Source organism: Cylas formicarius, unplaced genomic scaffold, assembly GCF_029955315.1.
Source record: "Cylas formicarius isolate icCylForm1 unplaced genomic scaffold, icCylForm1.1 PGA_scaffold_7__23_contigs__length_41026272, whole genome shotgun sequence".
Lineage (NCBI taxonomy): Eukaryota > Metazoa > Arthropoda > Insecta > Coleoptera > Brentidae > Cylas > Cylas formicarius.
This window is the reverse complement of record NW_026844352.1, coordinates 7,509,758-7,535,205: the sequence shown is the minus strand read 5'-3', so window position 1 is coordinate 7,535,205 and position 25,448 is coordinate 7,509,758. Positions and strand designations below refer to the sequence as shown.

Genomic DNA, 25,448 nt, shown 5'->3' with positions numbered 1-25,448 from the left:
TTATGCACCAAACATCCTGTGTATTTCCTACAATACCAGGTGTCCCAGTAAGGACTACGAGGGTATTAAACGGACAGTCCTAAAAATTAAAAAATATATTAAGTAAATCGATCAACAAATTGCTGGAAATTATTTTCAAATTATTATTTATTGCTTAATGCTCTTTGCTCAATCTCCGCAGGGAGAGTAAGTGGTGGCAAGTGGTCGGACATTTTCGGAAATAAATGCGCGATTGCGATTACGTAAAAAAAATCAAAGCAAAACAATATGACTTATAGTCAAATGAGGATGCAACAATCTAGTGAAAATCATATCTCAACATCTTGATCATAATCGAAAATATCTTGCAAGACTATAAAAAATTTGAATTTTGTGCCACTTCCACTATAATAAAAATAAAAATTACGCCTCATAATGGTCACTTCAGAAACTATAAAATATTTTTTATTTTGTCTTGGGCGGTTTAATTAATAAGATTTCCTTTTAAAATTTAAAATATGTACCGCACCGCTTCAACTCTTTGTCTGACCGTCATTACTCGGTTTGCTAAATTTATTCTAAATCGAATTTTTCAAATATTAATATAAAAGCAACTACTTAAGCGAGAAGCTGAAATAACAAGAGTTTAACGAAAAAAAAACAATATTAACGGTCACTCACCGAAGACGGATTCATTATCCAACAAATTCTTTTTCGCGTCGCTGACCTCGGTTCCGCCGCTAACCACCGAAGGGGGTACGGTCGTCCTTGGAGGTTTGCAAATCGGATTCACCTCCGTTATCAAACCCTTCTTAATTTCAATCTGCCCTCTCATGTTTATACACTCCTCCGACGAGTTGCCGAGCTCTCTGCGTTTCGAGTTCATGGCGTGGTTAGTTTTCTTGCAAAACAGACACACCAGAATCAAAATGACTATGAGCAAAATTATCAGGCCTATGGACAGACCGATGATCCACACGGTTGAACCGGAGAAAGTGTAACTGCCACCGCTTATAGCGGCGGAATCGACGATCAGGGTGATATTTTTCTCGTCTTCTCCTCCTGGATTTTTCGCGATACATCTGTACTCACCTCTGTCTTTGTAGTTGATGTTTGTTATGGTCAGATTGTTCCAAGTGTATTCCCCGTATTTACTTTTCGAGGTGAAGTATTTTTGTTTATTTTTCCTGGGATCCCTTTCGACAATGTGACCATTATTGGTCCAGTCGACGTCCGGCTCGGGATCACCGATAACCTTACAGCTCAGCGTAACATTGTTACTCGTAGCCTGGATTTGCGTGGAAGGAAGAGGGTCTAAGATGACGGGAGAACACGCAAACGTTATAGGTTCATTCCACGTTCGCCCTTGCAACTTGGGAGGTTCTAGGCACTTAGTAGGATTCGTTATAAGGTTGCTTTTTATAGTACTTTGGCGAAATTGTTCCAAGTTGCAGTCGCACACCCAAGGGTTCTCCTCTACGTTAAGGCTATTGAGCTTCGGAAGCTTCCGCTTTAAGTCAAACGTGATTGTTTTAATTTTATTGTAACCTAAATTTACATCGTTTAAAGCTGGCAAGTTGCGAAACGTGTCCTCGTTTATAGTCTCTATTAAATTGTTGTCTAAATGGATCCTCTGTAAATAATCCATGTTGCTAAACAGTCCCTCCTCTAGTACTTGAATTTTATTATAACTGAGTATTAATATCCTTAGCTTAATGTTATCCCTAAAAGTGTCTCTTTTAAGCCTTCCTATCGAGTTCCTACTCAGATCTAATTCTATCAATAGAGCAAGTCTCCTAAATGCTCCCTCGCTGAGCGTATCGATTGAGCAATTCTGAAATTTCATCTTGTGGATGTCGACGAGATTCGCTTCTAAAAATTCATTTTCCGTAAGACTGTACAACGGGTTATTGGAAAAATCTATATCTCGAATTGTTGTGCTCAAGTCTTTCGGTATTTCACTTAGGCCTTTGCTGGCACAGTTCGCGGTTCTTCTCCCACTGACCCAAATACATGAACATCTGTTACACTCTTTGGTCCAGTCCGTGTCCGAGATCGTCACGTGTAGGTCAGATACGGCCAAGAAGGAGAACAGGAGAAATTTCAGGTTCATGTTGAGCGTGTTCCGGGACAGTCTTATGAGATTGCTATCTGAAACAAAAACGAACTATCAACCCAACTACCCAAGTCACCCAAAGAGATTTTATGAATTTCTTAGAATGTGTTTATATTCATATTATATAAGAAGCGACGAAGTCCAGGGTCCTAAATGAGTGAGCCTCAGTGCAGTACTAAGAGTGAGGTCTCAGTCGCATGGTTGTCCTCGACAATAGTACATGTATGCGGAGAAGATGAAACTTATCTTTTAAACAGTAGCCCTCTTCTAATAAGCTGACGATTCAGAAGCTCAAATTCGAAAAAGTATGAAAGAGGTACTCGACCTCCTAGGCGAGATACAAGTAGTTTCATTAATTATTCAGGGCTCTTTAAAACACCGCATCGAGTACCGGCAAAGGTTACTTTCAATTTTTCAGGTGATTGAGGTTAATGCGCCCAAAATATAATTGTGGATAAGATATAACAAGTTAAGCTGATAAATTTTAAATTCCAAAGCAAAAGGTATGAATAAATTATACAATTTCAGATATCTGCAGTGAGAAAACACGATAGTTGATTTGCAAAATAAAAAAAAAAAAACATTTCATTTCATTTTATCGTCAAGCTTTAGTACGGTTCCAAATATACTGCAGTGTTGCCAAATTTATTCTTTCCCAAACTTAGGGAAACTACGCGGAGCATTATAAAATTTTATCGTATAGTTGAGTAGCACTTAAATTTAACATTAAAAAAAAATAATTTCATTATATTGATTATCTACGTCGACAAATATGAACACAAACGGAACGCGTTGTACAATAAGCCTGCTGGTCTACTAAGAGAACTTTTTCATGTGAAAATTAAATATTTTTTTCCAACATTATACAGAGCCCTACAAAATATCAAGAAAGTGAGAAAGGTCATGTAGTTAGCGCCCCTACAAGTAATAACTAAATTTCACACGTCCACCAAACACCCAGTTTCATTTATTATTAGTATTATTTCGGAAATTGTGCAGAAAAAAAAAGTTGACATCTTGTCTTTCTAAAATGAAGCAATAACACTTTTTAAATAATACTCTGCGACATGTCTGTCGAAGCCGAACCATTTCCTAAATTTTATAGAATTCCTATACGCGCGCTTAACCTTTGTTTTTTACCGAATGAGAATGAAATTAAGAGCCGCATAAAAACCGAAATGAAAAAAAAGTTATGCTCGGCCATTGTTCCGAAACGGCGCCTCTATTCCGAAAAAGTAGGTTAAAAAGTTAAATAGTTTGAACTACCGGCTGTGCCGTGCACTTAAACTTCTCAAAGGCCCGGCGGCCATAAAAAAAGTACGCGAGCGTTTTAATTATTAACAGACGTGTGAAGCCGCGGCTTTGCATTTTTAATTAAAAAATCGTGTTTCGAAATTTTCAAATTTGCATTGTTTCGAAACGGAATGGGCGTTCGTTTTTGCAAACTTTCATAAATTAAACGTGACAGCTTACGGGGTGTGTGTGGGTGTACCACGTTTTACCGGCTACGGGATAGAAACTGATTGACTGACTGAGCTCATTGTTTGCGCATTAATTCGAGAAAAATTGAACACAGAGTCGTCAGTTTGACACTGTTTCACTTACTGCAACTGCAACTTAATTTTGTGAAAAGCATTGGCACTTCTCCACGATATTATTTAGCTAGTGTGAACACCTTTTAGCTGCTCATGTAATAAGCTAGCATCACCAATTTGAGAATATGGACATAGAGTAATAGCTGTAAGGTGTACCGAGCTCTATCCTATTCCAACACTAACTTTCACAACTTGTCAAGAGATCGAAACACAACAGTAACGTCTTTTTCAAGAATTTTACAGCAAAAACTTGCTTTTTTCTATTTTTTCAGAGATGAAATGCAGAAGAGCATTGTCGTTCTTAATTTAAATGCAATAAAATAAATGTGAATACACAGCATTATCACTTGCAAATTTGTGGTAAAAGAGAATAATTTGTCTTGCCGCGTTTAAAAAACGCCGTCGGAACTGGACACATATGAGTAGTTTAAAAATGAATTCCACGATTTTGTCCGCTATATGTCAAATTTGTTTTCCTGACTCTACGTCAGGTAACAGCATAAAAATTAAAAATTGCAACTTCTACAGCGAACACTCGTATGACGTCAATAATGTTATTATAACAATTTTTTTCTTTTACGACAAATTTACGACAAAAAAACCACAATTAATGCATACATAAACCATTAAAAATTTTCAAGTGGTAATGTTACTAACGTACTAAACGTCAACCATTATGGTGTTCTAACAATTAAATCCCGTAAACTTTTACTCTGGCATTATTCTCCGGCCTAGTTCCACTTTAAAACGCGCGCACTACACCCCAAAAGGTCACGCATTTTTCTTTAAAAGCGGCTCGCTGGTAGTCCCGAGTTAAAGCCGGCTACAAACTTCTAACGAAATTACAACATGTAATTAAGGTAAAATGATCTCAAGACTTTCTTTCGGATTAAAATTTCCACAGTTGAATTACCATTTAGGATTCACTCGCAAGCTTCTAATTTAATTTGCGCGAAGCACACCGTTAACGCCAAGTCAACTCGAATATTGAAATATTTTAGCCGAGATTTCAGTGACGCATCTTTGACGTTTAAACTAAGTTGTTTGGAACGCTTATTAATTATTAATTAATTAAACACTGTCGCAAGTCACTTGGAGCGTTTGCTGTACTTTAGTCATAGGTTTGCCGTTTGACGTTTGCCAGTTCTGATGGTCAGGTCACATGTCATTCAGTAAATGTATTCGTGTTAAGTCACTATTTATTAACACTTCGCTCATGCCTAAACACATTCGTGATCAAAGTGTCGTTTATAAAAACTTGCTGCTTTATGTACTATTATCGATTCGTTACACATTATAAGTTATATTGAATTGAATGAACTGGAAACTAGGAATCTGATTGACAGCTATCACAGTACACATTTTTTTAAGATTAAGATATAATTATAAACAAAGAAAACTCCACAAGAGCAGATAACATTAATGACACGTTAATTATGATAAGAAAAATAATCAACTATTTGATAAATTGGAAAACCCCTGAAGTTTGGCAACTTGATGAAAAATATATACTTTCAATTAAATTTCAATAATTAAGGGGTCAATTTTTGGTTCCATTTTAAAAAGAAAATTTCATATGAATATATGTCCTAAACGTCTTAACTTTTCAGATACAGAGTAGTAAAGTTTTCAAAAATAAAATATATTTTTTTAATATCTGTAATACTTTAGGTATTTTAACAAAATTTGGCACACACATATATCAAGAGGCATCATTTAGTGTACCACAATTTTTTCACCATTTTCACCATCGCGACACTAATTTTTCTTAAAATAAAAATTATTCTTACAATCTCCAATCATTTCTAAAGAAATTAAATTTTTTGATTTTTTCAATCCGATGTACGGTTTTCGCTTAAAAAAATAAAAACCACTTTCTTCAATTCCGAAAACCATTATTATCGGACACTGACCCTTCAAAAAAAAATACAGTCCCCTGTTATTTCTTTTGAGTGCAAGTTCAAGGTATTTCTGTTCGATCAATTCTAAAAAATGTTACTAACAGAATCTTAAAAAAATGGTATAAATATCAAAAGGGAAGATGAAAGGTATTTCTTAAATTCATCCAACATTCGAAATTGATATTAAATTCGGAAAACTTCTAAGGTCGATGCATTTTTCTCTTTAATATTCACAATATGGAATAATCGGAACAAAAGAAATTAAATCTTCTCTACGGTATCACAATAAGGAAAATATTTTATGAAGTTTCCATTTTGCTGGAGTGCCTTTCAAGCAGGCGTAACAAGAGTTATAAAATTCCCGAGTACACTTTTATATTCGCGTTTTGATTTTTATTTCGCTAGGAAGTTAAATGAAGTTTTAATGGGACATGAAACGAGATCCTAACAAAAACAGAGATAAAACTTAAGATACTGCTCTATAAAGTGCGAATTTTAAGATCGGTCGGGATTTTATTTCATCGGTGCATCGGTTAGTGTACAAAAGTGCACAGGGTGTTCAAAAATAACCAAAATCGAGGCGCTGTTTTGGAGGAAACATTAGTGTGTGTCGTTCATTTTCCAAAATTCCGTTGCTTTTCTGGATTTTGAAAAGAAATTAGAAAATTTCAGGTAACTTTTTTTTCTTCTTTCATAGAACTGCACTCAATTTTCTCTAGAGATACGCAAAGATCAAAAAAATTGACGCTTACATTGTGTGAAGATCTAGTGTTCTTTTCTATTATCATGTCGTATATTACTCAGCTCTTAGACAAACAAAGAGATACCTTCAAAGGTGACAAAATTTATGTATTAGATATTGTTACGGTTTTTGTAAATATTATTTTTGTAAATATATTATATTTGGTGATCCGCGGAGAGCGCAGTTACTTGCCACAAAACTAATTAACGTATGCTCCGTTCATTGCTGCTCCAACCTTGATAGAAACCAATTTGTGACTCGTAGGCATAGAACTACTTTTGCATAACTGTAAAAGGTGTTTTAACTATAATTCGGTCAAATTTTTCGATAAAGTTCCAAAGTTCTCACCATATAATGTGGACATATTTAAGGATTAAATGACTTACCTTCAGGAATTTCAATCCTAATTATATGAACATTTGGTTTCCAACATATAACACACTGTAGGTATTTAAAGTAAAATAACGGTCTAAATAGTGTTTGCAGCCAAAACACAAACAAAAATGCAAGTATTGTATAATAACCAGAAGAAAAAAAATACAAAACAAACAATACTGTCACAAGTTTCTTATCCAAAATATCGGTATTATTTATTCCAAATTGAAAGAACAAAATAGTACATAATATTCAATGCATCTATTATTAAAGTAATTATTGATTTATTAAATAAGTATAAAAAAGAAAAAGACATAAAAACCAAAGTGCCTGGAAAATAAGTCTAGGTGGACGCACTATGTTTAGTAAGTAGAGAATAGCATCAGCAAAGTTAAGTTTCGGTAGTACCAATCTGTTGTAAGACTTTTATTCGATTTTGGCGTCTAGTCTGCTGCTAATCGGATGGTGACAATTTCATGCCCCACCAGCTGCTGCACATGTCATAACGTGTCTTGTTGTATGACTTTTAAATGTTAGTGGCAACGCCATTCTCCTTAAGTGCACACTTATCGCATCGATCCTCTGTTTGGGATGAGGTAGAATGAATCGGTTTTTGAAAAGTTAAAAACAGCCGTTTGTTATGTTTCCTATTGGGATGTGACGCTTTTACCATTTCCAAATTACACGTGTCAATTCTGCCATCGTCATAAATCTAATGTCGCTCATGTTTAGGAGAGTTGCTGCCATTAATGTCAATTATGGCAGTGATAACGCGTCTACATTTTTGCCTACTTTTTGCCATCTAGAGTGTTAAAACAGGGCTCGGGTCGCAGGTGTATATGTACTTGCCGAAAACTGGTTTTTTCTCTTCAGCGGTGAGCGAAAACAGGAGAGCTATTGTTAACCGACGTATATTTCAGTTAGCGTAAGGAGCTTGAAGGCTTCAGAAAAATTATTTCAGAAACACAATCTCTTAAGTGTATACTACGCCTATGGAGGTGGTACCGCTGATAACTCGCATTCTTCTTTAAAATTATTTAGTTTAATACACATAATATTTAAGCCAAAAGTGTAAAGGAAATAATCTCACCATGATATTGGGAATGATTGTGCAACAATCTGGATCTTTATGGTCCGATACATACTTTAAACATTCACCGTTAGTTTAGAAGCAAAACGGTCCAAAGAAAATTTCAGGTAACTTTTTTTTCTTCTTTCATAGAACTGCACTCAATTTTCTCTAGAGATACGCAAAGATCAAAAAAATTGACGCTTACATTGTGTGAAGATCTAGTGTTCTTTTCTATTATCATGTCGTATATTACTCAGCTCTTAGACAAACAAAGAGATACCTTCAAAGGTGATAAAATTTATGTATTAGATATTGTTACGTGTTAATAATTAATATCTATTTAATTATTTAATTAATTATTCTTTCTCTTTTATCTTACTTAATGTAGTATACTGACCTGCCGTCATCAACAAATATCAGGAAATTTTATCACGATTCATGGTATTATCGCGAATCCGGCTGACTTAAATTAGACCAAAGAATCGTTTTTCACTTATTATTAATGTACATCTTTAAAATTGCGCAGTCCGAACCGAAAAAGTATCTTTTTGAAAAACACGTCAAGAGATCTGATATTCATCAACGCACCACTCGTCATAATTCTCTGTATACTGTCCCGCGGTACCGCACTGTCATCGATTGGTGTTCTTTTAGCTATAACGCTAATGCTTCAACTCCATTCCGGGCTGCTCTACCGCTTCCGTCTTTAGAAAGCGCCTTAAAACTGATCTACTGTCCAATTAATAGTATTTTTTCTAAATTTTTTTTATATCTGTAATTCACTGAAGTGACTAACTATACATATGTATTGTTTTTTTTTTTGTAAAAATGTGTATGAAAATTTTTATAACCTCTCTTTCATAGTGATACAATCAAGTTATTGTTGTATAGTTAGGTGACTAGCTTTGCTAGATCTTGCCACCCTCATATCTTATACTGTTTTATTTATTATTTATAGATATATAAATAAAGACCTGTTATTATTATTATTATTATTATTATTATTATTATTATTATTATATTACAGTTACAGTTATAGTTATATAATATAGTAGCATTACTACGGTAAAAATTGACTGTTAGCGGTCATATTGGTTGTTGTGATTTTAAATCTCGAGCATGTGCATGTGGAATGGACGTTATCACATTTTTCATAGTCCGTTAACAGGTTCCTGTATTATCGGCATATGCAGGCCCTCTATGTCTCTAGTCTATGTCTCCAACGAAACAGTATTCGGCAATTGCACATTTCGTGGCAAAATATTTCAAGCCGTGAAAGTTCTCAAACTTTTATGTGCTGTTTACATTTAGACCATGACCAAATATTGTGTTTTCCTGTTTAGGGAAAGCTCGCCAACCGTTTGGGAAAGCGTGAATGAATATTTGAATGGTAAAATATGTCTGTTACAAATATAACTTGGGGCGATATTTTAATGATTTTATCCACCAGTTAGTGTGAATGAAACAGGACAAACCCCAATGTTCGCAACAATTTTTTTGTGAGCCTAACATTTTTTAAAAATTTGTCTAAAATACAAATGTCGACAAGATATTCTCAATACATCTAGAAGTATCAAATGGGTCATTACAGGTTTTATTTATTCGGAAGATCCACCGTTTGCTCCAAAAGTTGACCAACATAAGCGCATCTTTTGCCAAAAGTAGTTTGAAGTTTAGCTAAAAAAATGTCTATATGAAGTCAACTGCAATGCTTGTAATAAAGAAGTATTTGCAGGCAGTAAAATTTTTTTTGGTGAATTTCTTTAACGATGTCTATGCCTATTCCTTTCGAAATATACGATGCACACCGTGCCCATAATTGCTTATTTAATGGTGGAGCAGAAGCATCGTCTTTACCCAGGAGAAGCCCCAAAAGATCATTGAAATTTTTATTATTTCCACCGAAGGTTGTCACACTACAAGTTCGGATTTACCAGTGAGCGTGTGTATATCAGCGACAGTGTTAGGGACGAATATTCTAGTTTTTTCCAATGTAAACATGTGTTATTATTAAACTAAAAAACAGCCCAAAAAACGGAAATGTATAGTTTAAACTAAGACAATCTGGTCCTGAACAAAAATCGCGCCATGACTAACTGGGAAGCGTATGCAACCGGGGCAAACAAACCTATGTATATTATAATAATATATATATATATATATATATATATATATATATATATATATATATATATATATATATATATATATATATATATATATATATATATATATATATATATATATATATATATATATATATATAATTATAATAAAGTTGTATACTTTATGATTACGACCCTTCTCAGTCTTTTTCATTTTAAATGACGTTCTCGCGTTGTTTTCTGCATAATTAACCCAATCGAGAGTGATTACAGACGATATGTACGAATACTATCACACACGTAGGTACCAGGAAAGAGAAACAAAAATCGTTACATATTGTGGACACTATCACTGACGTGAACATAGTAGGATGTGTTTTTGCCATGTGTAATTGGTATTGGAATACGGGTTCCTGCGATTTGATTTTTGCTGTTGCCTAGGTCCACTTTTTTATTATATTATCTTAGAGCGCGATTTTTTTAAATATTGTCAGTTTTGTTTGCATGGGCATTAATGCAGCGTAATCGTGAAAAATAAATGCTCTGCTACACAGGATAATAGATATTTTTACGCCTGCAATTTATTGGCTGTTCCTGCAATTTTTGAGTGCAGAATAAAAAAGAGCCTGAAGATTTTGTCTATCGGATCTAGTTTTATCATTTCATATTTATCATTTTTATTTCTAATAAGTGTGATCAATCGTTAATAAGCTGTTCTTGTTTGGATAAAACTCCGTTTACTTTTTCTAATATAAGCAGTTATTCTTACTATCTTTTCCAGTTTCCTTCCAGGTTCATATTTGCTGAATTTTCAGGAGAATCGGCAGTTCCAACGTAATCATCCACATAAAATGATTAGTCCAATTTTCTAGCTGTTTTTTAGTTTTTCAATGCTGATCCTAGGAAATTTACGTGACAAGTACCTAATCTTCATTTAAAGCCTTGACAAATTGCTTCATCGCCAAGGGCGGAGTTAAGATTTTTTCTCTCTCTCGTTGATCACGTTTTGTTTTTCTTGAATCAATGAAGTAGGTATATATTTATTCCTTTATTTTTGTCCTTCATTTTTAATTACTATCAATTGACCGGTATCTCAAAAGCAAGTTAACAACATGTAAAATTATTATTATATTGCAAGTTAAAGTGACACCTATAAAATCGTTATATTACCCCCATCCGAAAATGAGTAATGTTCTGGTGGCATTGATCCGCAAAGCGTCAGCTCGATTTACTGGCAACCCACCCCTTTGTTTGCAACCTATAATTACAACAGCGTGTTTCTCCAATCTCAGTTTTAGACCGGAACCATCGCATCTAATTGCGTCTGGCATTTGGTCCTGTTGTAACACGACGTCCTGAGGATGACGCAAATGAGCAACGTTCTGATTGATTCTATCGCAGGCTTTCTGCCGGTTTGCGATTAACGCGGTCGGGACACTTTAGCATACGTTTACTATAGCTGCACATCTGAGCATTCGTGAGACATTGTGAAGTGTTGTCGATGCCAGAAAAAAATAGACTGTTTCCCGGAATTGCATTGAATTCGATTGCATCTCACTACAAAATGACCTCAACACCGTCCAGAACTAGTGTGTAAATGATATACAACCTAAGCTCGTGTTTTTTTGTAATGCAACACCCTGTAAGATTTTTAATAATTTTATTAGACTTATCAGAGCTTTTCAGAAACTTTCAATGGAAAAAAAGGTTTGCGTTTCCGTAATATACTCTAGTTGTCTGTTATGGTTCATATTATCCCAAAATATGACAATCATGAGAAATTAGATACAATATTTCTACAGACTTGTCAAATTAAAGAAATTCGAAGTACAAATCTATAAAAAAACAATCATTTACAAATTTTATATAATATCTGTGAAAAATCTCCTGAAAGGCGAAAAGAAACAGTAGCAGAAGTAAAATAACACAAACAGGAATACTGAGAAAAAGAATCAAGAAGTTGACAAGAATAATACTCCCTTTCTATTTAGAGTTGCGAAAAAAGCAAGGGAAAACACAGATTCAGGAAGGAAAGTTTTACTTTTTACTAATAGTTATATAGTTATTAATAGTGTGGTAAACGGCATTTGAGTCACGAGCGCAGAGCGCAGCGGAGCGAATGCTTCAAAAGTTTTCCAAACATGTGGTGTACTATAATTTTTCTACGACCGTAAGTTTTTGCGAAAATTGATTGCTCCCAAACCCGTGCGGTAATGTCCCGGAAATTTCCGAAGTGGCTCGGATCCGTGGGACACGAAACTGATGTGATAAAATAATAAAAAAAATTAATAATAAAAATAATTAGGTATTTTTCAGAAGGGAGTAGGAAAACAGTTTTTTTTACTAATACAAAAATAGTTGCTACTTTTACCTCGGCATAATACAGCATTATTTTTAAGATCTTTTTCATATGACAATGATTTTTTATTATAATACTAACCAACGTTTCTTGATTGTTTAGATCGATGTCCATGCTTTTTTTTTGTTTTCTTCATACAAAAAAGCGCCCCTTTTGCGGTACTTCGCCTATTATATTATATTTTTTTCATTTGCCATGAATAAATTGTTCAACTTGTTGCTCTTTGAAGACACAATAATAATATTGGTGTAAGTAACTACTTACTAACGAAAACTATTTGTAATAAATTATGTAATTTACCAACTAAGTAACTAACTAAAGCTTTGATGTGATATAACTTTTTTAAAAATTAACAACAAGCCGAATACAGTTATTAAAAGATATACAGGGTGTCCCATTAAAAAAAAGTTTCGTTTATATATAAAAGTTTTTGAGTTTCAGAAGAAAACTGACTACACCGCTGCACCTTACGCGAAAAGCTACAACCAGGCCAGTTTTCACCTTTCCAGCATAGCACTCTTTAAAAACGCAAAATTTCAAAATTCTTCCTAGAGAGCTATGACATTGTTTGTGCCACCTTTCATTTCGTGAAAAAGTAGCCACGAAAGCTGCACGCTTTATTAAAAGGGAGGTACCATAGATGAAGGGACATTTTTTACTATTTTACTGGTGCTCAATGCACAGAACATTAATTTATGTAATTAAGAAGCATAGGTGAATTAAAAATTTCACTCAATATACGTTAACAAAATGTCTTTTTATTATTTCGTTAAACAAATGCCCATAAAATAACAAACCGTTCTTTTTTATAACAATATCGATATTGTTTGTAAGAAATATCTTTATTTAGTGACAATGACTAAACGCTGCTTATTTTTTATGAAAAATGTGATTTTTTGAAGTGGATATTGCTATTACAAGGACTGATAGGAAAAATGACGCAATACTCCGAAGTGACATTTCATGTGTATATAAATAAATCGAATACATACATAGTACATTTTTAATGGATGGAACATAACCTTTCTAAGGCGTATCTCACGAATAATTATTACCAAAGGTTATTATTATCAATATGTACAGGACACTTGGTGGAAAATTATTAAGAATATATAGACTGTGCAGATTTATTGTTTCACTCCTCGTTCGGAGACAAGCAAGCTATTACTGCATCAGCAAACGAAAATTCCAGTCGATATGAAATAATATAACTAACCCGGTGTTGATATTGTGTTGCAAAATTAAGTAACTGGAATCTGTTTACTTGGAATGGACAATGTTACAGCCAAAATTTAGGTACAACACAAAATTTTGTTAGTTATTAATTGCACAATAATTTTACCAAGAAGCTCATATCGTAATTCATTGGGTACGAGAAATGTGAACTGGACAAATTGACATTTGTCAAAAAGCGGTTATCTCGAACTACGCGTACACCCAGATGAATGTTAATCACACAATAAACCGAACATATATTTACTCAAGTGGAAAACTGGAAACTGCACCCACCAAATCGGCTTCAAAGCCAACAACAGTCTAATAAACCGATGCTCGTGTAGTCGCAGTGTTAAATCAGGCCAGCTGCCATACTGATGACCCGTTATGATAATCGCAAAGTCGAATGTGTCACTGTTTCCGTTTCGTACACCATCGCAAACTGACTTAAATTTTGTATTAAATTTCGAAACGTATTCCTTTTAAAGTTGCGTCGGGTGTGCTTTTGGAACTTTGAAACGCTAAGTTTTTAAGTCCTAAACTAAAAGCAGACGTTATCAGTGCGATGGGTGTTCAGTGTGCCGTCTCCCATTCATACGAGCTCAGCCTTTGTCTTAATGTGGGACGTTGTAACGCTTAATTCGGAATCATGTTAACACTTTCCATCGAGGCACTTTTGTTTTAATTGATTTTTTCAAATCAGTCTTTGTTATATTGAGAATATTTATTATGGATCTATGAAAGTGAAACACATTTTTTTTTTAATGGAACACAAATTACGAATTACAAAAATTGGTAGTTGAGAACCCATATAATATCCTTTTCTACTTTTTTTTAAGCACTAATTACTTAAATTCAATATAAAATCAACAAGTCATGAAAGTAAATAGAACTTATTACTAATTATGAAACTTTTTCTTTTCTTTTATTTGACATATAATTGTCACGAACTTTTTTTTAAAGAAAAAAATACTTTTTACATGTTACATAAGGAATAATAAGATTCAGAATTAGCCTTAAGAGAATATAAGTTGCTGTGTCCTGCAAGACGGGTACGCACGGAATATATTTTTTCACGAATTGATTGTGATCTTGAACTGGAGTGGTAGTCAATAATCGAAAACGCCGTCTAACAATTGCCCTAAAAGAAGAGAAGTAATAGAAGTTCTCTTGTATTTAGAAGAAAACAACGAAAATTCGCAAAGAGATGCATCCCGAGATCTACCAGATATTAGTAAGACTAGTGTTCAAAAGAAATTTAACAGCTACCATCTATTCAAACTTTCAAACAAAACTTTTTTATTGTTCCTTTATGATGGACCACTATTTTGAAAGTGACATTTAAAAAAAAATCTATTTACCGATGAGATAATTTTCAATACGACCGGTATGTTCAACAGAAAAAATACTCATTACTACAAATCGCGTAAAAGGAATTAAAAAACAGGGTAGGAGAAGTGTTTATAGGTGGTGTGAGATTATACGTGATCGAATAATAGTGTTGAAAATTTGTTGGAGAACTATATATTTCCATTAATTGATAATCTGCCGGACGATATTAAAGAAGGGATTGTTTTTCAACAAGCTAGCGGTCATATAATACCGTAGTGCCAATTAATTCTTTAAATCAACGTTTTCCGGGTCGGTTACGGGACCACGGATTGGCCAGTAAGGGGACTTGACACCACTGTACTTTTTTATGGGGCTGCATAAAAAACGAAGTGTATAAAAATAGGTGTAACTGTGTTCAAGACTTAATGAGAATTTGGCAAGAGGTAAAAACACTTAGTGCAACACACGCGGTTAGAAATACTACTGCAAAAATTGAAACCGTATGTACTAATTGTTTTGCCAAATATAAAGGTTATGTAGAGAATTTTTGTAATTAAAAAAAAAAATGGTTACTGTCCTGGCACAACGGAACACTCTGTATACATAATATTACTGTAAATAAAATATATACTTAGGGTCAAACATTTTTTGTGTTTAACTTTTTTCCTCAGTGTGATATTTAGATAGGGTCTTTTAAATGAACCACCCTGTACAGACTGATGAGAGAACACGCGCTTTTACTTCTATCAAACTTCATTGAACTGGAGTACCACATTTTTTGTAACACTGTCAATCACTTATGGCGTTCAAATTTTGATTACATATTTTTAAAATATCGTTGGGAACTCATGTTTACTGTGTATAATAATTAGGTAGTAATTAGTACATTGTCCAACAAGTGCGGTAAACGGTATGTGACTCACCGAATGTTTACCGAATGTGTTGCCTATACTTTTTCTACGACATGACATGACTGTCAGAATTGACAAACATCAAAATTCAAGGCGTGGGAAATATCTCCTAAAACATCCGATTTCGCCCAAACCCGTGCGGTAAAATCCCGGAAATGTCCGAAGTAGCTCGAATCCGTGGGAAACGTAACCCATGTGGTACAGTTTTACAAACGGGAGTAGAATTATATTGCCCACAGGATCTACATTGCATTTCCTAACGTTAATCACAGCATATAATATTTTCGTTAATCTTGGCCCAGATGGATTTAGTGGTAGTTTTTTTTTGCGTGAATTAGTTCAGATCGAAGAGATTGAAGAACGTGGAATAGTAAGTAAGTTTTTTTTAATACAGAATCATCAAAGTTTAAAAGAAAATGACGCAAATCAGCTTTAAATATTTTCGCGACTTTTTACACAATGTATGTTCAAATTACCATCCCAATATAAAGCAAACTTGTCAATAATTCTACGCTGGATTTTCCAGAATCACAGGAAAACACTAAAAAGGTAAAATTGCTTAACTGAACCGATTCGTTCAATTTCCTTCCACTTTTATGGCATCTGGTATGAATGTTTGTTGGCAAATTAATTCCAGTGCGAGATACAGTTTCGGAAATGTCGCATTTTCAGGCACTGCAGATTGAAACGGGACTGACCTAATTTTCAATTAGCTCAGTTTGTAACGCCGGAATCTAGCCCGAGAAGTACACAAACACAAGGCAAATACGATTTGTCATCTGAAACGTTATTGTCGGTGAACGACCTGGTTTCATCTTCTAATCAACTAACAAATTACGTGTCCGGTCTCAGATTCACGGATTTGAGACTGGCGGCGCTGCGTGGATCTGGAGGCACATTGATAAACTGATAGTGAGCACAGTCAACTCGATCTAAAATGGCAATGCAGCTGAGGCAAATTCTATTGAGAGTGAAACGGGTATTGTCGGGAATTCTTTCCTTTGTCACCAAAGTAGTATTTCTCGCAACTACATATAAAAATTACTGCCTTTAATTGGGGCTCTCAATCTATTATATTAAGACGGACGTTTGCTATTTGCAGTTCCTTAGAGTAGTTAACGACATCCTGATTCCAAATAATAACCGTAGACGTTGGGAACTGCGTCGGCATCCACGAAAGATTTAAATAAGTTTTTTCTCATAGATTTTAATGGCAAACTTAACAATTGGGAACACTCATTAAAGGAGGACGTAACATAAAAGCAACAGAAAAACAGCCCTCTGATTTAATAATAATAATCGTATTTATTTAGCATAAAGCTATAACAGAAAACCATCGTATTTAGTATTTACATTTTAAATATACGAGCCAGTGGCAAAATAGGAAAATTTAAATAAGTATAAAAGTAAAAAAGTACACAAAACAATTATAAAAAAAAATCAGATTAAAATTTCAGACAATACATAATTTTTAATTAATCTTTTAAAAGCATTTAAATTATCACACTACTTAATATTTTTTGGCAGCCTATTAAACTCTAACAAACATTTATTTAAAATGGTATTCAACATATGTGTAGTTTTAAATCGAATTACATTTACTATTACCTATGTATGGAGGCATCATTTTATTTTTTTATCTTAAATATAAATATAAAGGCACCAAACATTACTTTTTGCTTTACAGTTAATATTTGCAACACATTTAACATAGTCATCACAGTTGTATATCTATTACATTTTAAAATTGCGCGTATTGCTCTGTTTTGTATTTTCTGAAGTTCGGTTAGTCTATAGTTAGGTATACTAAACAATAAAGTTGAATATAATTGCAGATGTGGCGCCGCCAAGCTATTGTAAAGCGACAATTTTGTATAACTTGTTAAATTTTTTCCTGCTCTAGATATGAAACGTACCTTTTGTGAGAACTTTTTCAATATATAATAACAATGTGCAAATCAACGCCATTTATATTAATATTAACACTCTCCAGATCCAAACCATTCAATCTATGTTTTTTGCCATACAAACAGAACTTCGACTTCATGACATTAATGCTAAGATTATTATTGCACAGCCATGCAAACACTCGATACAGGTCATTCATCATTGATATCTCGCTGCATTTCTTCGATATTCTTATCAACATTATTAATTTGTAATATATTACCGGGAGCTTTTCAATAAGTGTAAGATATTTCAGAGAAGTATATTTATTTATTTTTTAAAATTACCGGCTTTTAATAATTTTCAACATGAGAAAATAAAATTTGATCCTATACCTAGTTTCTAAAACGGGGACAATTTAACAGTTTGACTGCTAGACGTATCGCTAGTCGCTGTCACGACAGGCCACGTCTATCGCTAGCGATACACGGTATGTATATTGGTAATATCTTTCTCGTAGTGTATCTCTAGCGCGCACCAGTCCTATACCTGATAATTGTAGTTTGAGAGTCTTGGCCTGTACAAATTCACTGTCATATTGAGTTTTCGCCTGAGGGTAATATTTAGGGTCAGGACCATGGGTTAATGGCGAAAATGAAAAAAAAACTAAGATGCAAAGTAGTTTTATGTAATTTATTACATAAAAACATTTATAATAAAAAAAACATTAGAAAAACATTGCTATTATTATTCAAAAATCTAAACATCCTTAAAAAATATTATATAGCCAAGCTCAAAAGATAGTAATTATAAATAAAATAAAACAACTGATCAAAATTCTTAGTGATTTTTGTTAAAACAAATCTTACAAAAATGAGGGCACCTTTCGCATTGATCACAAACAGTGATAACCTGAGAAGCCATTTTTTTCACCCCATCGACTATTTTTCCTTTTTTGCCATACAACTGGTAGCAGCTAGAACATCTAGTTCTTTTTTTGTGTTCATGGGTAATCAAGTGATGCGTGACACTGGCCTTAGTTTTCCTACTTGTAGTTGGGTTACACCCTCTGGAGATTCTTTGGCAATGATTTCGCCTCTTGCTAATTTGGCATTCTTTATCTCTGGAAGAATATATTTTCGATTGGAGCGTAACATACCCACGACGTGCATTTGTTTTTCAAGCAGTTTATAAACTAGAGGCACGCTTATGTAGAAGTTGTCTACATATAATGTTCTACCTTCCTCTAATAGGTCCTCAATCAGTTTCAAGGTTACATTTTCAGATGCACTCTGCGTCCTATCATCAGTTAGGTCCTTCCCAACATGAACTGATACGTTCCATGTATAACCCTTATCGTTACATAATTTATATATTTTTATTCCGTACCGATGTCTTTTCGATGAAATATATTGACGAAAACTAAGGCGGCCTAATCATTGCTGAAGTTGGGATCGTCCCCGGAGCCAACGTCTTCATCATTCATGTCCACGTCATCATCTTCTTCAAGAGCCGCAGCGTCCGTTAGATATTTTTTAGCCATTGTTTTTATGTTTTTAAACAATTACACTTTCAAATAATAGTTTTTATTTAACACTTGCACAAAATTAATGCAATGAAAAAAAATTAAAATGGTGTATCGCCAGGGATACACCTGGCCTCGAACTGAAAAATTTTCAGGCCAGGTGTATTGCTAGCGACATATATATATATATATATATATATATATATATATATATATATATATATATATATATATATATATATATATATATATATATATATATATATATATATATATATATATATATATATATATATATATATATATATATATATAATATAGAAGTTCAAAAAAGTTCACAATAGCCGCTAACACAACAGTATATTCGAAATAGCACACTTGGCCTGAGGCAATAAAATCTAAAAATCAGCGTGGCAGTCAAAGTGTTAAAGGTTATATCGTAAAATTCCAAGCTCAAATCGTTCCTAAAACACTAAACATTGAAACAAGAATTAGCTAAAAAAAAATAAATTCCCAGTTAGTATTATGGAGACTCGTGACGCAATACGGATGTACTCATCTGCAGTATAGAATCCATTCTCCAATAGAAATTGTTTTATTATCTTAAAAAATTTAGTGGATGGCATATCCTTGACAACGATGGTAGAACATTGTAGTAATTAATGTACAATTTATTTACCTCAGATGAGCGCAGCCTAGAATGGCCCTGGACAATTAATTCAGATGCCCTGGTGTAGTGATTGTGGCGATCACAGTGCTTAGGCATATCGTTCTTTACCCCATGTATGCGAGTGACTGTATGGTAAATAAATAGTGATGGTAAGGTCAAATCGCTCTTTTTTGCATAAGAAAAGCCTTGCGGACATGCACGGAACCACCCCACAAAACAATAGCGTACGCTAAGTGAGAATGGAACAATCCGAAATAAGCAAGTCTTGGCATGATAGAAATGAGTGACTTGTTTAAGTATCTAATTAGGAACAATTGCCTTGACAGTTTGTGGCAAAGGTGTTCAATGTGATTCTTTCCAAGAAAGAGAACGATCGATCCACACTCCAAGTACCTTAACCGGAGCATTGTTTAAATTGTGCACCGTGCTACAAGAAAAAATAAGATGGTTCGTTTTATTTTCGTTTAACTGTAGGGAGTTCGACCCGGACCGTCCACGCGCTTTAGTCTTATTGGCCAAACTATCAACACTAAGTTCATATGGGTTCCTAGCGGATAAAAGAATTGTATCATCCGCGTAGAGCGTAGTTTTACATGGTATGTGGGAAGGCAAATCGTTGATGTAAACTATGAATAGCAGGGGCCCGAGCACCGAGCCCTGCGGCACTCCAAACCATACCGGCAAGCTAGAACTACTGAATCTTCCATTCACTTCGACACACTGAAGTTTGCCGCTAAGGTAAGAGCGCAATAATCTGTGAGGCATGTCTTGAGCTTGCACACAATCAAAAGCCTTCGTGAGATCGCAAAAGGTGGCCTCCGCTATTTCACCAGCGTCAATGCTCCCAAGAAGACTTAGCAAAGCATGCGTGGTGGACCTTCCGCCCCTAAACCCGAACTGTTCTTTGCACAAGAGTTTTTGTTTTTGAAAATAGTTCAGTAAACGATATTTTAAGATTATTTCGACGATCTTACCCATTATAAGGGATGATTGTAATAGGTCTATAATTTGAGGGGACGTTGGTATCTTCTTGTGTAGTGGCACAATCCTGCTTATTTTTAACTGTTCTGGAAATATTCCCGTTTCAAACATCTGGTTAATTAGATGAGCTATAGGGTAAGCTAAAAAAGTTGCGGTATGTTTAAGAATTTTTAAATTTAGGTTGTAGACGTCTAAAGAATTAGAATTATTCAAATGTAGAATTGTGTTATAGATTAATTCACTCGAAACCGGATCCGAGAGCATTGGATCATTTATTTTTCTTATTTCGGCAGTAATGGTCGATGCCACCTGAGAAAAATATAAGTTGAAATTATTGGGAGTAATACTGCAATTGGTATAACCCCGATTTAGGTTTTTCTCACTGTTAAAAAGTTTCCAGCAGCTACGACCAAGATTGTCAGGGTTGTTTACAAACTGACCATAAGCTGCAGCTTTTGTCGACTGAACTTCTTTTTTATAGCGTTTATTTAAATTTCTATACTCCTGCCAATGATCTGGACTGCCAGACGATTTGGCTATGGCCTTTACATGTAAGAGCTTATCATGCAGGCAATTTAGATCGCTGTTGTACCAATGAATTAGTCTTGAACTTGTAGAGTTAACTTGTTTCGTTTTAATAATGGTGTTGATTGACATTGCTTGTTAGAAAATGTAACAGATATTCTACCGTATCATATGGGTCTACTGTTAAGGAAATAGTAATTATCCCAAACTGTTACCTCAAGAGTCTGAGAAAACTGCTTGAGACCCCCCGCTGACACGGTTTTAATTGAAAATCTATCTTCTTTCAATCTAAAATCCGTTTTCACATTAATGAAAACACCTTCACGAGCTCAACATTACCAGCGCTGTAAAAGGTATCACAAAAGTTTACAAAATGTTGTTAATGCATTTTGCTGAATGGTAAGTAATTCTAATAATAATAATAATAATAATAATAATAACAACAACAATCATAACAATAATCATAATTATAGAGATGGTCAGATAACTAAGATATTAATAATTCTAAGATCAAGTAAATAACAACCCATATGTAGCGAAGAATAATATATCTCAGTCTCAGAATGCACCCTAATTACAAATACCGAAACCGCGTTTTGATGTTTTGATAATAATTTCCTGTCTCTTATTTTTTTGTATTTCTCCTAACAAAAATCTTACTTTGAAAATGTTACAAATGCTTGCCGACGACAAACATTAATTAATTATTCGGAATTTGTTGTTCGAAATTTTTGAAATACTCAGGCAGGGGATGCCTTGAGGAAATTAACCAATGTGTTTTTAATTCCTGAAATCCGATAATTCCTGAAAACTGACTGGGGCACGCAAAGAGGAATTTAAATCTAAAAATAAGGTAACCTTCGGCCGTTTTCAATTCTACCCTCGAGCAAGTCAGGGAAAGTAGACGTGTTGTCATGAGGGTCTCACTTTCTGCAGACGGCACGATAGTTACGTCAAATTAGTGCGAACAATTACAGACAAAAAGACATTGTTTTTAAAAAGTCTATTCCGCTACAGTAAGCAAGTGACCACCTATGCTTTGTTTCTTAATGTGATTTAGTTCTAAATCATTATTGAACTGTAAAACTTTGTGATCTTAGTGTATTCCATATGATTTTTGTCGAGGGTCCCGACAGTGGCAGGTAGACGGCCTAGTAGCTGGTGTTTAAATTAAAGGAAATTAATCTGTTACGAAAAAACTCAAAACAGAAACTGACTTTTAGGGAGTTAGACAGTTCCAAAGGGAAAACAAAAATATAATCTATACGAAAATCTGGACGAAACTTGGATAAGTGATAGCGGTAAAATATGGCAGGATGGACATTTAAAAAGCTCGACGCAAGCAAGCAAGGATGGTCGCTGGAATAAAAGCACCGGAAAGGAAAAATACTAATAATTACTCACATTGGTAGAAAAATGGATTTGAGAGTGGTGACTTCCTAGCATTTCAATCAAAACAGACTGGAAACTATTATGAAGACTTGGACCGATTCGAGGTGTCAAGACCTTAAAAACTGAAATACGTAGTTCTTAATAAAAAATAAAAAAAAACAAAAATGTCAATTTTAAGTATCGCCCGAACAGGACGGTTACTGCGTTGCAGACCTACCCGCAATCAATGGCGGTATTGGAAACTGAAATGGAAAAAATGATTTTGCAATGCAGTTTACGAGATTTGTAATAAAGAAGGTCAAATTTTGGCGCTGTGTTCTAGAGTTTATTTTGTTGTTGATGATTTCTTGATTTCCACCCGTAAATGTAGAAAACGCAGTAACTGTCCTATTGCTATACATTTATAAAAATCAAAAAAGTTTTTTTCGTTATTTATAGTCGCATCTGTTCTTTTCGCATAATTTCGTATTGTACAGTACTTCAAAACTGCAAAAATCTCAACCTGGCCAACCAAACCAAAATTCGGGGCTGCATTTCGTTAGCAAATATATTTGTTTATACCCGCGTCCGCTACATTTTCGCTTGCTATTTGCAAACCTTGACCTTGTCAATTCTAAATTAATAGCCAGGCTTTAAATTGAATTATTTTGGAATTAAACTGTGCGCTGTTGATTATAGCTGATGTAGTTAATCGATGCTAGTCGTAAATAAAGTTCAAAATAGAGTTTTGGGATTAAATGTAGACAAATTTGTTACCGACCATTAATAATAAAAGAAATTGCACGAGATTCAAGAAATTACATGGCTGGGATGATTATTTATATGTAAATAAATCAATGGAAGCAATACAATGAAAAGAATAGTGCGAGAAGGGAAAGTGCAGTTAATGCACGTGAATTTTCTAGGTTTCCCGCATAAATTTCAATTTGGCAATGAAAATATGAACGATATTCTGTTTCGTAAGTAGATTTATATTAAAATATGTTATAAGCTAACAAACTTTCGCACAGGTTATAATCCTAATCATATTATATTTGCATTATAATATTAAATTTAACGTAAACAGGCTTCATTCGGCACCTCATTTTCTCAGATTAAACTGCATACAGAAACTCCGAATATGTTACACAATCTTCATACAATATGATCCAATTTCCTTGCCAATTTCCTAGATCTCATATGCAAGCATATCGAATTTAAAGGGTGTGTGTGTCCGATCACCGATGAATGATTCCTTTTTAAAACTCGAGCTGTTTATCGCAGTATCGTACCATTTCAAAGTTTCGAAAAACGAAGTATTGATAGGCGCTTTGTGTGAACGAATTTTTGGCAATTTTGTTGTGTAAAAAGCCGCTTTAGGTCCAACTACAACTAAAAACAAGTCTAACCTTCAAAATAAGTGAATAATACCAAAGTTTACAGAATTATATACAAACTTACCTCATTGATACAAGGGGCATACAAATAGTTTGCATGATAAAGTAGAACATTTTAAATACGTAACTGTATTTGATATTCTACTTGTTAAGAGGATTACTTAACTCATGTTTTGCTGAATAAAAAATAAATATCAGTAAAACATTTTTTTTTTCGATTCATACTTGATATTGTATCCGGATACAAATTCCAGTAGTAGGCTTAGGCAATTTAAAATTTAAAAGATTAAGGATGGGTTTGAAAAAATTGAAAAAGTAAGTACTTGTTCTATGAGAATATATACATAATATTTATTAATCCCACTATTATTATTACATTTTTAAGCAGCCTAACAACTAATAATAAATAACTACCAACGGTGGATAGGCCGTGGAAGTCAATTTGTTTGGCCACCAAGTAGTCTAAACTTAACATCTCAATGTTCATACCGGTAGGAATTGGTATACGCTGAGAAGTTTGCAGAAGTTGGGGCAGAAAATATAAGAAGCTGCGAATACACTTCGAGATAATAGAGAAGTTTTCTTTAACATTCATTCATTCATCCAGTGTGTCGTAAAATGTATTGAGGTAGATAGTGGACAATTCCAACATTTGATTTGAAGTTTTTTTTATAACCAAATTTTATAACTAAAACTGTTATTGTTAAATAATATTAGTGTTTATAAAAAAAACAGAAAAAATATTCCGAACTTTTTAAATGCAAATAAGTCAAAAACCGACAAACGAGCACCTTTTCCACGAAAAATTGACCATTCTTTATAAGATTTTCATCATGTTTCAATCATAACTCGACATACAAAAAAAATGAAAATTCTAATTTTTATTATTATACTTACTAAATAACTTTCTCAAATAATGAGAAAATTCAGAGTAAAATTTAAGCTTGGACAGCGTCGTATGGCCGAAGCTAACGATATAATACTTACTTCTATAAGCTTTCTTAGAAAGAAATATTTTGTCTTGTACATTTTAATAATAGCTGTAGTATTTCTGCGACTTCCTATGTATCCGTATTTCGGTATCACTTTCGGTTTAAAAAATAGAATAAAATGTGACCATGTAAACCTAAATTGAGGCGGATAGGAAATGTGGGATTTGTGATTCTGGACAAACGATCAAATCCATTTAAAAATAACCGCGGTAAAAACCGAATTAAACGAAAAATCCGGAGAAAATCAAATTCTATAACAAATAATGACAATGGACAAAAAATTCCGAATAATATTTTCCATCGTCATCGTCATTAATTCGAAACATATTGCCCTCACCTGGCAGCAAATAGCATTTACGTCGACCAAACATGGACGAAAAAGCGCGTTTCGAAACACA

General features: G+C 34.0%; 1 protein-coding gene across 3 annotated transcripts in view; it reads right to left on the bottom strand.

Annotated features, from left to right (window-relative positions):
* LOC132704757 (uncharacterized) overlaps window positions 1-25,448 on the bottom strand; it is a 381,739-nt gene that overhangs the window by 18,433 nt on the left and 337,858 nt on the right. For 2 of the 3 annotated variants that reach the window (XM_060674976.1, XM_060674977.1), the window contains one exon: window positions 661-2,126. In XM_060674976.1, coding sequence (XP_060530959.1) covers window positions 661-2,126 — 1,466 coding nt within the window. Of the gene's footprint in view, window positions 1-660; window positions 2,131-25,448 lie in introns of all 3 variants that reach the window. The other variant, XM_060674978.1, reaches the window with a different exon arrangement.